The following is an 18,454-nucleotide window of genomic DNA, read 5'->3' as shown; positions in this document are numbered from 1 at the left end:
ACATGCTCTGTGAATTTGGTGATGTCTTTCTGGCTTTCCAGCTCATTTGCAGATTTCAGAGGAGCAACAGCCGTACGATCCTCTGGTGTATCAGGCTCTGAGTGTAGATTTATGGTCTGAGTGGAAGTAAACCTACAGCACATGTGTCGGCCTGAGCTCTCTGAGCTCTCTGAGTCATCACTCAGCACACCTTAAATGTGTCCAGCAGTATTTAAATCTTCCTGTGCCTCCGTATCCAGAAGTTACGAGCGAGATAAAAGCAACCATGAAGTGTGTAACACAAGTGTCGGTTTAACAAAAAAAAAAAAAAAAAAACTATTCAGGATTTTGACTTTTTGATGTTCTGTATTATGCTTTATGTTCTGTTGTTGTGTTTAGTTATTACAACCTTGAAGACATCAGCCACGAGGTCATCAACAAATACCTGTCCAACCTGGTGGAGAGGAGCCTGCGGGACCTGGAGTGCTCCTACTGCATAGAGATAAAAGAGGTATGGAAACATTTGAGGGAATGACTCAAAGACAAAATTTCAGATGAGTAATAAATTTGGTCCCAATTTTATTTATTCCCCAGGACGATCGAACCATCGAGCCGCTGACCTACGGTCGGATCTCATCGTATTACTACCTGAAGCATCAGACCATCCGCATGTTTAAAGAACGACTGAGACCTGAGCTGCCCATCCCCGAGCTGCTCTCCATTCTGACGGTCAGTGTCTCAACTCCAACACGCAGCAGCTGTTCCTCTGGACCAGTTTCAACTGTGCCACCACTCACATTTATTATTATCAATCAATCTTTATTTATATAGTGCCAAATTCCAACAAACATTATCTCAAGACACTTAACAGGTTAATGCTAAGTTTATATCATTGACAAAGAACCAACATGAGGACAAGATAAGGAGTCTGAGCTCTTCTTGACCCACCATTAGTACCACCCGTGAAAGGCTTTTGTTCTATTTATGCCTGAAGTATGAAAACCCTTCACTAAACTTAACGGAAACGTTTGAAGTTAAACAAAAAATCAAAGAGTATTTCACCTTCAACACTTGAAAGGAAAGAGCTGCCTGTGAAACTTTTAAAGCAGACCTACCCCACCAGTCGTAGTTGCATCATGGACACTTTCCTGAGGCCTGTGCTATGAAGCTGGATTGACACACGCAGGATCTCTCTCTGTTACTTTGGTTTACTTAACCAGACGTTTGAAATCCTGATAGGCGGAGCTACGAAGCTGGATATCAACTCAGTGAGTGAACCCCTGGCTTTTCCAGTCTTGATCATTGTGCGCTCACATAAAAAGGGGTGGAGTTTGCAGCGTCTGACCAATCAAATAAACATGGGGAAACATTTGTGTTGGGATCGTAATTCCTCACCATGATGACACAACTTCTAGTGAATTTACGGCTAGAAACATTAATTCATGTTTCTACAGTTCTGTCACGTGCGACTGTTATCATGAACCTCATTATGTCAGATGCACCTCACTGCAATGTGTTACATTTGTAACATTTGACTCCATCACTTTACAAATGTAGCTCAGTCTATCTGGTCAAAATCAGTATCTTTTGTACAGGTTGTCATCAGGGACATTTAAAAGGATCATATCTATCCCTAAAAGCTCTCCTCTTCTCATAATTCACACACCAACTTTCACTGATCTTCTAAAAATGGACGGTCCGCTTTCTCTTAGAGAGCCTGCTCTGGAGCAGGTTAGGATTCAACATAAGTTACTGTGGTGATGTATCGTGGTAAGGAGTGAAGCCGCGTCATCGGGCAGAAAACCCAGGGTGAGGCCTGAATTCACCTCAATAAGAGAAAATCCAGCTTGGTAGTACAGGCCTCTGGTCATATCTATCCTGCGAACCCCTGCAACTAATCAGCCAATCCAACAACAAACAAAAAAGAGAAACCTCTTTTAGCCGATCAGTACTAAGTTAGACTCCCCATGTGTACATATTCCCTGAGATAATCTACCTCCAATGATACCACTGATATCTCCTGGCTGAGTCACTTCAGGAGTCTTCAACAGAGAAATGCTGAAAACTGATCAAACATTTTCTATTTGCATGTTTTTTTTTATTAAACTTAAACCATAATTTGGTTTATACTTTAACAATAATGGATTTATTATACCACTGTAAATATTTGTTTCTTGGAAGGCACTCATGACCCCTATAGGGGTTTCAACCCCCACTTTAAGAACCAATGCTTTCAGGCACATTGGCAGTGTCTCTTTTAGCCATCAGCTGTGATATTTAACCTGAGAAAACAGTCAGAGCCACACTGTGTGAGTTTAATCTGTTTGATTTTTTTTTTCCCTAAACTTAAACCTCTACACCAGGACACTTCACCTTTTGTCTCCTTCTCGACTCTTTGCCCTCACACTGATCAGTGGAGCTGATCCTTATCATGTTATGTTTTCAACATGCTTCATCACATTCAAGGCGCATCACACATGTTTAAAGTCTAGAAAAAGTACTGGTTGTATTCAGATTTGTGATGGCAAATTTTTCAGAGTAACATCACATTTAGAAGCAGGTTGCTCAAAATGAGGTGTTCTCACCTCACATTTCATCTTTTTTAAATCTGAGCAAGATAATAGACCCTCACGCTCACACACACACTCCAACACAAATCAGTCTCTCAAACTAAATTAGCACCTTTATGTGAGGTTCATTAACTCTCCGTATTCTGGCTCTAATCTGATCTATTCTCCTCTGTTACCGACTGAACCTCTGCACCCCGACATCGAGGTCATCCACACCCTCAGCTTCTGATTGGTGAGGGCATCCCAAGACATTTGGCTTTCTCACCTAGTATTAAGGTGGAGGAAGACAATTCTAATTAGCTGATTATTTTCTGTTTCTTTTTCTGTTTGCCGAAAATCTGCACACTCCAAAATAACATTTGAAGATCAAATTTTTTCTGACAGAAAAAAATACCAGAAAAGTCAAAATAATCCTGAAGCTGTTTACAATCATCTGCATCAACTCACTGGTTTTAAGATACAGTGTTATCACAATACTTTAGTCACAATGAAACACTACTACCTCCTAAACATTTTTCCATACACTGGGTGATGCATTTTCTTACCTTTTGTGGAACTGCACATTATTTCCATGACAGAATACTGGATCAGTATCTGTTTCTAGGGATGAACAATATTAGATTATTTTTGCTACCAATATTCTGATATTTTAAAACTAGTTTAGCCATTTACGATACTGATATTTTTTTTAGTAGCTATTAAGATATTTATGGAGGTAGCGTACAGTATGATGGTGCATACTCCTATCACATTTGTTAAGTAATATTTATTTCCCGTGCAAAATAAGAAAAATGCTTAAAACTTGAAACTGCACATTTATTTTTGACTGTGGCTTTCAAACAAAAAGGCAGATCTGGTATTTAATCAAGTAAACAGCAGCCTAATCTCTTGTTAGTTAATTATACCAGCAGATATTGATGTGTCGATCTGTTTGGATCTGTTTCATCTGTTTATAAAATCTCTGCTTATTCATTTAATTGCAGTCTTCAGTCTTAGAGGCTGTTTACACGACAGTGGTTTTAGGGTGAAACGCAAAAGTTTTGTTGAGTTTCAGCCTCACGTTTACACGTAAGTGGCGTTTCAGCCGACCTAGAACGCAAACTTTTGAAAACAGCCTCCAGAGTGGGATTTTCCTGAGACGCTGCCGACACTGTTGCCGTGTAAACTGTAAGCCAGCGTTTTCAGTGGAAACGCTGACGTCACACTCTGCTTCACGCAAGCACATACAATAGGACAACAGTACTGTTGTTACGATCGTCGCGAACTACCGTGATGAGCTTGTGCTGCTGTATCTGCTGCCTGTCTTAAGCAAAATTTACATCTGTTGCTCCACTTCTGCTCTTAGCATTCACCAATACACCAGATGATTAGCTCAACTCTGCTCCAGTGGAGATCTACCAAAAGCGGCTTCTTGACAAGACAGTCATAGCGCCAACTACAGGCCTGGCATGCTTACTACAGGGTTTTCAGTCCCTCTGCTTTTTCGTATTAACGCAGAGTTTTTTCACTGCTTTCCAGCTTTTTCAGATGAAACGTTGTGTAAACGGGGCCTTAGACTCAGTGGTAGCACAGAGATTGGTCTACTCGGTGATTAAACCTGTATCAAGTGCTGCAAACAGTCTACTTTAGCGTTTTTTTCTGTCATGTCTTCATCTTAGTTAAACTCATGTGCTGCAGGCAAGATTCACCCACGGTGCATTGTGCATCAACAAATGGAGTAAATACAATTAACCATACATGCTACTGTTAGCATTTGGCATTTTTATAAAACTTTTGAGGACTTTTGCAGCCATTCTCAAGTGGACAATCAAAAAACTGCATCCCATTAGCTGCTTTTCAAACACTGGAGTTTTACACTGGGTCATCAAAAACACAAAATAGAGGGTTCATCAATGATAAATCTATATCAGCCGTTATTTTCATATTATGCTAGCTGAATCAACATATTATGTTAACTGCCAGTCAAAGACCATCAGTTATTTTTCATCAGAACCTCCGCGTTTTGCCAAATCCAAAATCCATCCGCCACCTTCTGACTGTTCAATGCAGCAGCTCAGCTTCTTAACTTGAACCAACAAATGAGGGACTGATTTTATGATTCCTCTTGTCATGTTAGGAATCTTTTTTTATACTCCTGAGCTTTTATCCATCAGTGAGTCAGAAGATTTGAGATCAAGGATCTGGACTGAAAACTTAAGTTGACAGGGCTTTAACTGTATCAAAAATTGCTATTTAAATGGTATTGATATTAGAATAGAATAGAATAGAATAGAATAGAATAGAATAGAATAGAATAGAATAGAACTTTATTGTCATTGTAACAAGTACAACGAAATTGAAGTCACAGCAGCAATCAAGGAAACAAAAGTGAGAAAGTGTATAGAAAGTGCAAAAAAAGGTCCATAAGAAGATAGATGATGACAGCTTGTCCATCATTGTCCAGTTCAGCCAGCCTCCACCTCCACAGGGTCCAGGACTGAGCTTCTTCAGCAGTCTGTTCAGTCTCTGTCTCCTGGATCCTGTCTGCTCACAGCAGGTGAAGCTCTTCCAATGTGGCGTTTGTTTCTGGAGATAGCTCTGTTAGCCATGTCTGTGAATAGCATGATGCCCTCTGGTATTCCCTCTGTTGCTGGGTTAGTATGGCTAGCTCGTCCATCTTATTTGAGATAGATCTTACGTTCCCAATAACGATGGATGGAAGGACAGGTTCATGTCGTCACTTCTTAGCTCACACCTGAGAACCAGCACGTCATCCTCACCTCCTACTCCTCACCTTGTAGGAAAACATCAGGCCTTACACCAGTTAGCACTGACATGCTACAGGCTGCTAACAGCTGAGTTAACATGTTAACAATGCAGCCATGGTTACATGTAGGATCTTCAAACAAACACAGGAGAAAAAGTAGTAAAAATATCACTGAAGCCACAAAAAGTTTGGTGTCCATGACCAACAATGAACCATACAAAGTGATGATCCACTCCAAATACAAAGATGATGAAAAAGAGACGAAAAAAATTACAAGAAACGGACAAAGAAGATAGAGCTGCTGCAACAGGCAGCCATCGCCAACAGGGCGATATTATTAGCAATAGCAATATTATTATTAGTAACAGTATTTCCATACTAAGTCATCCATGGAGTAGTTGAATTCCATGCTAACATATAAAGGTGGGACGACTCTGAGGAGGTCAACATCACTCTCTGTAGTTGGAATCTTGCCTGTCTGCTCCCCCTCCTCAACAAGCTGTGATACAACAGGCCTCTCACCCCACCACCCAGTCCACTCCTCCTTTGTTTGCTTCAAAGCTCTGACATGCTTCTCCTGCTCCCCCTAATTGCTGCAGCGTGGTCGCTAATGAGCACCACCCACACCTCTGTGCAGCAGCTCCTCCCACCCCCTCCTTACACGTTTATTTTCCTGTCTTAGCCGTACACTCCTACTCTTGTCTTGTTTTCTGTTTTCTGTTCTGCTTTCATTGTCCCTACAAAGATTTCCTGTTTTGAGTCATTTTAGTCCACGGTGCTGTTCTTCTTAGAATCCTGACACCAACATTTCCTGCATGGTACTTTGTCTACTTTCGTGATAGCCCTGCCGCTGTTGTCATCAGTCTGTTTAGCTGCACGCTCAGCTTTGCAGGTAGATCAAACTCAAAGCATTTCAGTGACATTTTCATTCTGCTTAACTTAAATTGCAGTTTACTTCAGGTTTGTTAATGGAGCTGGCAGTTTTTTTTAAAGTAAAATGCCATTTAGGAGTGAAGGTTTGTCTTACGGTATGCCAAAGGGGACAAAATTGCATTTATTTTAGACCATCAAGCCTTTATAGGGACTTTATGAGTAACTTTTATTTATTGGACTGTTCATAATCCATTATTTAAAATTAGATTTTCAGCTGCAAATGCTAATTCTCAGTATCTGTGTCCGACCCGACCATTCGACTTGACGCTCAGCTTGCCAGCAAATTTTAACAGAGAGAAGCAAGATCTGTCTTTTTTCCTTAAGAAGAGGATTTCTTTGATTTATTTTGTAGTTACCTTTGACACTGAAGCTGGATGGTTAAAAAGGAAAAAGGTCAGAGCAGAAGACAGGAAAGTGATAGAGCATGAGCTAAAACATGGGTTTAACTGTGTGTGCTAATGTTGATTCCAACCCACAGTCAGCAGTTATTCTGCAGTGGTCTGTTCAAACTTGAGAGTCTATCAATAAAATGAAGAGTGAGGTTACGTTAGCTCTGATTGGTAGATGACTGGCAGGACATAACCAGGATTCACTAATGTTACACATTACAGACATGTCTCAGTGTCCCACAGGGCTGTAAGTAGTAGCGTTATACAGACAGTCTGCTCACCTTCTGGACACTACACTACAAAGTGAGTCTACAAAGTTTGCTTGTTGTCACCTTTCAAACAACAACACTATGACTATAAATAAAAACCTTACCCTGTCGCTTTGTATCCAGTAAAAAGTTGTCTTGAAAAAAGAAAAGTAGAGTTAAAGGAAGATAGTCTTGTAAATCACTGGCTTCAAAACAAATGCAATTGCAATGCAATTCCTGATATTCTTTAAGTCCCTTGAAAACAGTTTTTTTCTTGTCTCGAAAAGTGGTATTGATGATTTTCTGTATTCAACTCGCCTTTTTGATTCTTGATTTGATGACTTTTTGTTTTATCAACATTTTATCTGATGGTTTCACCCTCTTCGATTATTTTTCCATCAGTTTGGTTCTATCAACTCATTCGGTTGTTTGTATGGTTTAAAATGGATGTAGTAACAAAAGAGTCAGAAAGACTTATTGACAAAAACAAACTTACCAGTTCCAATTAACAGCTGTTTATTAGTCAGCATAACATGATTATGGAGAGGACTCTTCCTTAGAGTCAGGAAGGTTTTAAAGTGATCATCTACATCCAGAAAATCACACTAAAAATGACAGCAGCTTTTAAACCATACATCTTTTGAGGTGTTTTAAGGTCAGAGTTTTTTTTTCTGCAGGTGCTTAAAGAACTGCAACTTTCACAAAGAAGAGCCAAGGAATTATGTTTTGAAAATTTGTCCTGGACAAAGAAAAGTTGTGCTAAAAAAATCTGCTCTCCCTTCATCTTCTTCAATAAGTTACTTTAACCTGAGTTTCGAAATGTAATGAGGTCATTCTGACATCAACTGGGAAAGTTTATCACTTACCATGTTAAAACAGCACTTTAACAAATGCGGTACAGGATTTTTACAGGCATCCTACAGACCCGACTCCCTGCCTTCTATTTGTTTTTTTTTTATCTTTGCTCTGTAATTACTTCTTCAAAGCCCCAGCCTCTCCTTTACTTCCTCCTGCTCTGTCTCTGTAAATGTGACTGTCAGTGTGAGGCATTATGTCGTTGTATATGATGTCTGCTTAAAGATCTATAGCATTCACACCAGCACATCCATATGCAGACACAACGGCAGAGAGAAGTAAATCATTCCGAGATGATTCTTGTTTCTATCCTTCATCCCAGCCCCCTCCTCACTCAGGTCTTTTTTCAGGTTGAAGCTTTTTAAACCCTGGCTCTGGTCAGTGATGGATGGAGCTCTAACAGTCAGGGCTGGGGGAAGCTGTGACAAATGCCTGCAGCATGGCCTGTTGATGGGACTGCGTTAAAGGAAGTTAGAGTGGAGTGAATTAGAGGAGAGGTGCCATGCATGTTCATGCATTTCTTTGTAGATAAACCACACTAGGGCAAAGATGTTGGGTCCTTTGTTAATATTATAACAGGGTGTGGTCTAAACCTTCACTTTTTGTGAATTGGCCCTGTATAATTAAAGTTGAATTAGTTGAATATCCTCTTTTTAAAATCCCTCTGACCTGCTGCATTTCACTGTCTGTCAACAAACGTTAACCAGCTTTCACAGTTGTTCTTTAAAAACAGACTAGTCTGTGCATGGTTGTTAATGGGGGGTGTTCAGGAGTACTGTTAGTAAATCTGGGCTGTGAACAAAGAAGCAGCTGGTTTCCAAGTGAAACAAAGACGAGTTGGGAGTTCAGTGCAGCTGTTAGAGTTCAGATGCTCGGATTATAGAGGTCTCACTGCATCTTGCTTCAGACTTCCTGTTTCACTTTTGATCTCTGTCTCCCAGGATGCTGAGGAGTACGCCGAGCTGCCCGTCAGACACAATGAGGACCAGCTGAACAGCCAGCTGGCTCAGCAGCTCCCCCTACAGGTCAACCCCCACTCCTACGACAGCGCCCACACCAAGACACACCTGCTGCTGCAGGCCTTCTTCAGCCACGCCCAGCTGCCATGCAGCGACTACAACACCGACACCAAGACCGTGCTGGACAACGCCATCCGAATCTGTCAGGTACGATTCAAGCCCTCTTTCTGGGGGTCTTACATCAGGGCTATCTGGACAACTGGAAGTCCATTACGGGCCTTACAATGTCCATAAGTCTTGGCTTTATTTTCTTAATATTTATCTCTTCTAAAGCCATCAAACCTATACCAAGAAAACTCAGTGTATTGCAACTTACCATTATTTTTGTTTTCATTGATTTTGCTATCCCCATATAATACTGGTCGTATCTGTACCAACACCATAGCCAAACATTCTCGACAAAACAAGCGCCCCCTAGAGTACAGCCTCATCTCCATGAATTAGGATATGGTGAAAAAGTTTTTTTTTTTTTTTTTTCAGTAGTTAATCAAAAAAATAAGTTAATATACAAGATTTAGTACACACAAGGTGAAATATTTCAGAATTTATTTTTTCTAATAGTGACGATGATGGCTTACAGATAATGTAGTCTAATGTTATAAACTTTTGGTGTTACACTCTAATCAGGCGATTAACTGCAAAAACACCTGCACAGGTGTCCTGGGCCTCTAAACGGTCTGGGTCTGGTTCAGTCAGCAACACAATCATGGTTCAAACTGCGAACAGGAGACAGTCATTGATCCATAAAGTCCCATTTATGCTCAATGCTAGATACGGATACAGACACAGCCTTCTGTTTGTGCTCTGCGTTTATTTTGTCCGTATTTCTGCACGTTTCCATGAAGCTTACGGTTACAGACCAAATGGAGCAGTACCACTGGAAACCATTGGGCAGTGTTGCTGTTACTACCCAATACAAAGCTTTAGTGAGACATGGAGAAGAAATAGCAATAGAGGAACTTTCGCAATGAATTTAACTGCCTCACCGACCATCGCCTCCTACAACGTTGCTGCTGTTTTTCTCGCCATGCTTGTTTTTTGAGTTTCGTTGTCATACATTTTTGATTCTGGGCTGCCCCCCTGGTGGATGTATTGGTTAACTGCAGTGCCAACTTAAAGAACGTAGAGAAGGATGTGAGCAGTGACAGTAACATTGTTTAAAAGGGACAGATACATTTTTGTATGTAAAGGGGGGATAAATGGGCCTTTAAGAGGGTAAGACACTTAAGAGTGCGGGAAAAGTGCAGGACAAAAAGACAAACAAGCAGCAGAGATAACCACAGCCTTGGGGGAACTTAAAAAAAACACATTCAAGACCTTCACAAGGAGTGAAATGAGTCTGGTGTCAGAGTATCAAGAGCCACAACATACAAACAGATTGAAGAATTCAACCACAACTGAGGCTTTCCTCGAGTCAAACCGCTCCTGAACCAGAGATCACGTCAGAGGATTCTTACCTGGGCTGAAGAGAAAAAGAACTGGACTAATGCTCCGTGATCTAAAAACCTCTTTTCAGGTGAAAGTCATTTCTCGTTTCATTTGTGAATCAAGGACCCAGAGTCTGAAGTAAGAGCAGAGAGGCTCAGAATCCAAGCAGCTTGAAGTCAAGGGTAGAGTTTCCACAGTCAATGATGGGTAACCAGGAAATTTCAGAGCACTTCCTTCCTTCTGCTGACAAGTTTCATGGAGATGCTGATTTCATTTTCCAGCAGGACTTGGCTCCTGCCTACAGCGCCAAAACTACCAAAAGCTAGTTAACGGACTATGATGCTACTATGCTTGATCGATTGGCCAGCTAACTCACAGACCTCAAGTCTTTAAGAGAGAACACCCAGTGACACAGACAAGCTGAAAGCTGCTGTCAAAGCAACCTGGGTTTCACTAACACCTCAGCAGAGCGACAGACTACTAATGGACAAGATCCAGTATGAAGGCTTCTATGTTGTTTGGCCTGCTGATTTAACATGCTAATTGAAGCTAACTTTTTAGCCACATTGTTACCTCCGCCAAGGAGGTTATGTTTTTGGGAGAGTTTGTCTGTGAACAACATAATTTAGAAAGTAACAAATGGATCTTGATGACATTTTCAGGAAATGTTCAAAATGTGATAAGGGAGAAGTGATTAAATTTTGGAGGTGATCTGGATCACCGTCTGGATCCAGGACTTTTTTTAAAGGATTCTTTATCATTGTAAGATAGGGCTGTTTTCACCATATGTGTATATAACTCCACCATAAATGGTCAGATTGCTTTGCAAAACAATACAAGACAAGGTCACCATAATTTCAGACAGATGTAAAAGTACGATCCAGATCCTGCCAATATTCTGGATCCGGAACATGAAATATGTACTGGGTCATCATCATTTTCAACACTGTTAGGTAACAAATTATCGTACAAACCTGCAACTAACACCAAATTGTAGCAGACAGTCTGCTGAAAGGGATTATAACATTAAAGTAGGACTAAAGTGTTGGTGACAATCACAATATGCTTGGAGGAGGTCTGTGCTCTCTGAGTGCTCCCTAGTTTATCAGTGTAATACTTACGGTTTGATGCGACATGACGTGATCATTTTGTGGTGTTGCCCATGTTAGAGAAAGACCAATCAGAATCAAGCATCTCATATATGGAATTTAAGTTTGAAAGTGGGTAATAATAGTTAGATGAAGCTTAATTGTTGATTCTAGGACTGATAAAAATGGGATCATGGTCCAGAGAGCGCACATTGCAGGAAGCCAGGGTCGATTGAAGATGAAGCAGACTAAAGGGAATGTTGAACATTAGTAGATGATTTGTAGTTGAGCTGATCTGTGTCATAAATAACAGATCTAACACCCGACTCTCTCATTGTCTGGCAGCCACAAGCTGAAGCCGACAGCTGCATGAGGAAACACCTCACCTGGTTAAATTATCAGAGTAACTAACACTGATAACAAACACACACATCAGCAATGATTGGTGCATCGTACTTTGCTCCTGAGGCAACATTTAGCAGCCTCAGTTTCTAGCTACACGCTGTTTGATGTTAGCACCATGTCTAAACGCCTGTAAGCCATTGTCCACAGCTCAGGATGTGTGTGTGTGTGTGTGTGTGTACATGTGCTGATGATTTTGCATGCTGTGTGTCTGGCAGTGATATTGCACAGCTCGTGGATGTGGTTACTTCTCTGGGGTCCTGCTGCTACCGTTTACTGGAGAGGTTCTGCTTTGCTCTCTTTATGATGCTTTTTATTGAATGAATGTAGATTTCTACTTTTACTCACCGCATGCATAAATTCTGACAGATTGTAAACACGCAACATTTTAATTAACACTTGCAGATCCTCAGACTTCTTTTCCATTCCACTCATGTTTGTTTACTGCCTGATAAATAACTTAGGATGCAAGTCTCATCTGCATACTCCTTATGGCTTCCAGGATTCAACTTCAGCCAGCGGTTTGCATTTCATCCATCAGATTACAACCACCTTATTCTCAATTTGTAGGCTCCCTTCTTGTCAGGTCCAGGCTGTTCTGGTCCTGACAGTTGACTGTAGTTAAAAATAGATGTATGAGCTCTTTGTCTTTGAAGCAAAGAGATTTAGAGCTCCCTCTGTTGACTGACTGCGTATAAGTCATAAAATCAAACCAAGTTTTCGCTGTTTTTTTAAGCTGGTTTCTACCAATGATAACCGACAAGTTTAGTTTTAAACCCTTGATTATGAAAAGAGTATCTGACGTCATATTTGACTGCTGTGTTGAATAATGAAGCTACAGCAGCGCTGTTTGCACCAGATTATCAGAGTAGAGGAAGAACAGTAAAAGAAAATATAACAAACGTGAACACCAGAGTCATTGAACTTTACAGAACTGTCAGTGTCTGATTCAAACCCTCACAAGAATCTGATCTGCTGTAGGCTAAACTCACCTGAGGATTTATTAAAATAAGGGATGATGTCCCGATCAGCATTTTTTTTGCCCCCCATTCCCGATCCCTAACAATACTGAATAGTAAAAAAAATAATGGTTAAAGCTTATTAAGTCCATTTAACTAAGTCCAGCTAGTTTTGAAGTTAAAACCCTCTAGATCCCAAACACCAAATACTGCTTATTTTTAAATGGCTGGCATTCACAAGCTATTTGTCCAATCCAAAACCTCTGGGCTAATCGTCAGATTCTCAAGTTTCCGAGGGTACTTGAATGTATCACATTCAAATCTGGAAACATGTCTTAACATGAAGCAGAGACTGGAAAATTTCATCAATATCGTTTTGGATCCCATGTCTTCTCAGAACATTTGGAGAAAATGACCGGTTTGCTCGCTAAACTTAGTTGACAAAAATATCTAGGCTTTTTACAGCTTTCAGCAAACCTTGAATGCTGGACAACTTGTATGCATGCTTTACAGCGCACTAAAATCAGAGGCTGCCCTGAACGCAACTCTCTGAAGACTACATATTAGGCACCAACGGGACTTGACCTGAAGCATCCATGGCAAGGGATCAATCTAGTGTGCAGCGAGGCTCAGCAGAAAACTTCTGTTGTGAAACTGATCAAAACTGAACAAACCATCGTCGCATCCTCGCATGTTGCTGCGGACTGTGCTGTAGCTTCAGTGAAGAGGGCTGTTAAACCAAGTGTCTATGAGTCTATGAGTCCAAAAGTTATGAGTTAAGTAATAATATAACTTTTAAAAAGAGTAATGAGTAACATTGTACTTGTTTTTAGTAACAGGCCCAACACTGCCTACAAAACAAGCTCAGGGATTCCCAGAGAGATCCATGGGTAATAACTTGACCAAAACATGAAGACTGAAAGATAAACCAAAGAGAGACTGAAACAGGAGCCCTGTGTGTCAGTTTCCCCCACCAACGGTTTAAACCTAAAGCAGCAGTTTGTAATGATCAGTATCTTCTGCTCAGGCGATGCTGGATGTTGCTGCAAATGAAGGCTGGCTGGTGACGGCCCTCAGCATCTGTAACCTGGTGCAGATGATCGTTCAGGGCCGCTGGCTGCACGACTCCTCACTTCTGACGCTGCCCCATGTTGAACAACAAGACCTCCATCTGTTCAGGTAAGTACATAACAGGGCTGCACCATTAATTGCTAAAAGATCACACTCTCGATTCACACATGTACGTGATCTTATTTCTAAACACAGACGATTCTTGAGCTTTTTATTTGACAAGCTGTGTTGTAAACACATGCCCCCCAAACACTGCACCGCCGCTGCCTTCTCCTTCTTTCTCCAGACAGGAAGAAGATCTTTGGCTGATATTGTGACTTCATCTTTGCTGTGCTTCTAAGCTCATAAAAACAAGACTGGCCCAGTTTTTCCATCTGTAGCTCAAAGACAGGTCCTGGTCAAAAGTGACACTGAGGGTTCAACATAATTTGACACCTGAGCCAGATTAGAAATGATTATAACTGTCTTTACAAAAGGGCCAAACACATTAGTTTTGTCCAAAATCACTCATTTCTTACTACCTACTCACTTAACATTGAATTAGATGTAGTTTACCATAAAGTTCACTCACTTACACAAAATTAAAACAAAAATTCATACACTACGTACTCACTCGCCAGCCGCTGACAGTGATGTAGTCATTCTTGCACAACCAAAATGTTGCTCATGGATGGCTGAGGATTAATAGTTATAATTCTTCTTGAAAAGCAACATGGATCTCAGCGTTAATTAATAATATATTTTGCATATTTTTACACAATGATCAACTATAATTTAAAATAAATGTTTTAAACCTTATTCTTAATAAATGGATAAGCACCAAAAATACATTTTTGCCACAACATAGTATATTTTGGGAAACCTGCACTGCTAAGTAACGATGCGCAATCTCAGTACAAACAGTAAGAGATGGATGACAAGGCTCCACAGCCCCATGGTTAAAAACAGCAGGAGGTTTTGGAGTACGATATTTGGTAAGGCTGCTTTGTGATCATCAGTCTCTCCTGTCCTTTTCTTTGATTCCTCCTCAGGAAGTGGACCAATAGGAAGGGGAGAAGCGATTTGGGAGGTTTCAGTGGGCCAATCGAAGGACTTCCTGAGCTGATTGCTGCCTGCGGCGGAAAAGAGAGTGTATTTGCTTCTATCATCGGCCAAGAGCTTCACTCCAATCAGATCGCACAGGTACTTGTTACAACCACAGATCTTGAAGGGGTAAAGGAAGTAACACAAAACCAGGTTTTAAAGGCAGGGCAGTACAATACGGCCAAAATCCAGTTTCTTGATATTTGTAGGCTATATCTCGATACACGATATATATCTCAATAGTTTAATTTCTCCTCTAAATCACTATACTAATGTTAAATCCAACCTTTGATGCATAAAATGACATCAGTATAATGATCCAAGCATATCTTTTAGTTGGATTTTTAAATTTTGAATGCAAGAAGGGAAAAACCTCAATCGGGTAAACCAAAGTTTATGTAGTTACATAATTTTTGTTCCAGTGAAATAATTCACCCAGATTTATCCAACCGGCTGTTTATATTATTATATTGTATTATATTATATTATATTATATTATATTGTATTGTATTGTATTGTATTGTATTGTATTGTATTGTATTATATTATATTATATTATATTATATTATATTATATTATATTATATTATATTATATTATATTATATTATATTATATTATATTATATATTATATTATATTATATTATATTATATTATATTATATTATATTATATTATATTACACTTTGAAAATATCATGAACCAAAGTTGGAAATAATATTACTTTCATTTCCATAAAGCAGCTACCTGGATAATGTTGGTGATGCTGAAAGGACTCTAGTGACTTCTGTCTTTGAGCCTGGGGTCTGGTTGAATTGTATTAGATTTGGGTTTGTTTTCTGATAATATCCCAGCTTACAGTATTTTGGTATTCAGCTGTAAAATAGCATCAAACTCATCTGCTGTCACGTTTCGAGCAGTGCTCAGCTGAGTGCCGTGCCTTGACCGTGCGCTGAAAAGTGAAAGTGAACATGTTGCGTTCGCTTCTCGTTGGGGACAGTTGGGAGAGAATCAGGGATCATACAGGCAGCAAAGCAAACCCAAGTAAGCTAGTTGATCTAGAACAATCATTCCCAAAGTCTGGGTCCTGACCCAAAGGTGGGTCACCAGAGATTTTTTATGGGTCACCAAATTCGTTTTCAAAATGTTTACATGAAATTCATGTTTTCCTCAACCAGAAGAAGTCGCCCTTTGCCTCGATTTGTTAACTGATGATTGGCTCCCCACACTATCATAGCTGGTTATGTTTTCATAATGAAGGGTCATTGCCACAATGTTTACAGTGACTGGAAACATGCAACTGTTTTTCAAAAGTCTGAAGCCATGAGCTGGTGCTGCTGAAACAACCAAAGCCAAACCACCGTATGTTTCCTACTGTTTTACAGCACTCAGAGGAAAACGCTGTCACTGTGTCACCATCAAACATATGAAAGAGCTGACCCATTGATTGCTATCGTTAGTTTCCAAAAGGAAAGGTTTAAAGTCAGATTCAAAACCCGTTTGAGTTTGGAAGTCCAGAGTCACTGCTGGATCTTGGACTGGCACCAGCTGCAGAAATGGAGCTGTTACAGTTTGTTACAGCTATACAGTGACATCACGCTGAAAAAGAGGCATGGACGGATGCTGTTACCTTTATTCTGAATTAACATTGCATCTTGATATCTTATCCTGAATATCACATTTCTGGGATACATTTCTGAAAAGCAAACAGGCTAACCCTTATATTAAATATGCAAGTATTTTCAGAGTGTAAGCCTAACACAGCAAATATGTTAGGCCTGTTAGCTGGTACAAAAGATGGAAGATGATGCCAAAACATGATTAAAGAACCCTTTTTTTATCCTGTCAATTGAGTTACAGATGGTATATTTGGGATTGGGTCACCATGGCTAGTTTCCCTAAAAATGTGGATCACCTGGAAAAAAGTTTGGGAAACACTGCTCTAGAAAACAAGCCCTGGGAACCCACAACTCGCAACTGATGAGATGTGCGGAAGATAATTATGTTCTGACATCTAAAAACATAAGCGGAAAAGTTTGTGGTCAATGATTGTGATATTGTGATTTTATATATCTCACTTGCAAAAACCTGCGATACATTGAGTATATTCGATATATCCCCTAGCCCTAGTTAATGGTAAATTAGGAGTGTTTAATTAAATAAATAGAATGAAGGGTACAATAAAGGATCTTTTAACAAATTAAATACGACTGACAGAGGATGTTTTATCAGCTGAAATTCTACTAACAAGGATCTTTTATCAAAGGGCGTATTCAGACCTGGACTGTTTGGTCCACTTTAAACGGACCAGGGTTCGTTTCCCACGCTGGTGCGGACTTTCCATGCAGGTGTTAATATACCCAAACGAACCCTGGTGCGGACCAAACAACCGGACCGAGACCCACTTTTTGAGGTGGTCTCGGTCCGCCTCCAGACGAACTCCGCTGCGGTTCGTGGTTCTCTGGTGCAGGTCTGAATACAAACCAAGGTCCATCCGGAATAACTACAGGATACATCCGCCTTTTTGGCTTGTCAAGCCACCGTAACCTAACCGTCTTTGGTTCATGCCTGATCCTCCGTCTTCTGTTTAGCCACGCTGTTGCTGGCATGTTGTGGGTCAGGACACACAGAGCATAGCGTCTCCTTGCTGCGCACATTCGTCTTCGCTGCTCCAAAATCTGAAACAGTGTTGTTAAGCCTGCTTTGAAGGAGCTGCTCTTGAAACTGAAAATGATTTTGCAGCTCTAATAAGAGCACAAACACATGTTTACCTCCATTTCCAGGTCTGTACTCTGTGTGCCGCCCTTTGTCAGTGCCGTCCAATGAGAGCACTGATCGTCCCACACGTGGATGTGTTTACAGAATATAGTCCACTTGCAAAAAGTACAATCTGAATACGAACCGCACCAAACGAAAAAAATAAAGTCCGCTTTTGGTCCGGACCAAACAAGTGGACCAAAGGACTTTTCTGGTCTGAATACAGCCTAAATGAAAGTCCAAACTATGTCTAACAAAGAGCCAAGCCAGACGGGGTTTTTTGGGCGACAGGCCACAGCAGGTCAGTCAGCCTTTTTGAGAACTTCCTCACTGTCCGATCTCCGCTCCATTCCTCACCACTTAGCAGCCTGAGAGGAGGGGAAAAAAACACCCACACACCTAGCGCGCACACACACTCAGCAGCACTCATATGGCCAGGACTGTAACAAACTGTATTGTGTTGTATTGTACCAGTTGAATTATATTGTGTTGTCTCATATTAGCAAGCAGAAGATAAACAATCATTAATGTATCCCCTGATACCTTCACTGTAACCTTTTGAGGGTGTCACTGTTTCAGTAGCCCACTTGATGAGTACTTTAGGGTGACTGAAGTTCATCACCCTTTAACTCTTTCTTCTACAGATTTTACTGCACACTGGCCAAACTTGAGCACACCAGAAAGTGGTCTGAATGTGGTCTGATCTGCACATTGGAGGAAGTAAAAAAAAAGGAGCCAAATAACAGAAAATCATAAACAGCTTAATAATGGGCCTTTTCTCACATTAGGTGCTTGCAGATAACACACCCACACACAAGCACACACCATTATAAGAAAGGTGGTTTGAGCAGTTTTAACACCAAGGTCCTGGATACCTCCAGGATCCCCAATTATACCTCCGCTGATAGGGTTTACAGCTTCAATTTAAG

At 40.5% G+C, this 18,454-nt stretch overlaps 1 protein-coding gene across 1 annotated transcript in view; it reads left to right on the top strand.

The window, feature by feature from the left end:
* Positions 1–18,454, top strand: part of ascc3 (activating signal cointegrator 1 complex subunit 3) — a 211,888-nt gene that overhangs the window by 178,404 nt on the left and 15,030 nt on the right. Inside the window, exons 35-39 of the mRNA XM_074683393.1 lie at positions 379–490; positions 574–708; positions 8,662–8,886; positions 13,644–13,795; positions 14,719–14,869. Coding sequence (XP_074539494.1) covers positions 379–490; positions 574–708; positions 8,662–8,886; positions 13,644–13,795; positions 14,719–14,869 — 775 coding nt within the window. The remainder of the gene's footprint in view (positions 1–378; positions 491–573; positions 709–8,661; positions 8,887–13,643; positions 13,796–14,718; positions 14,870–18,454) is intronic.

Source organism: Halichoeres trimaculatus, unplaced genomic scaffold (assembly GCF_033239565.1).
Source record: "Halichoeres trimaculatus isolate MK-OKI-2021-1 unplaced genomic scaffold, fHalTri1.1 fHalTri1_scaffold_12, whole genome shotgun sequence".
NCBI classification, from domain to species: domain Eukaryota; kingdom Metazoa; phylum Chordata; class Actinopteri; order Labriformes; family Labridae; genus Halichoeres; species Halichoeres trimaculatus.
This window is presented reverse-complemented; position numbering and strand designations above follow the sequence as displayed.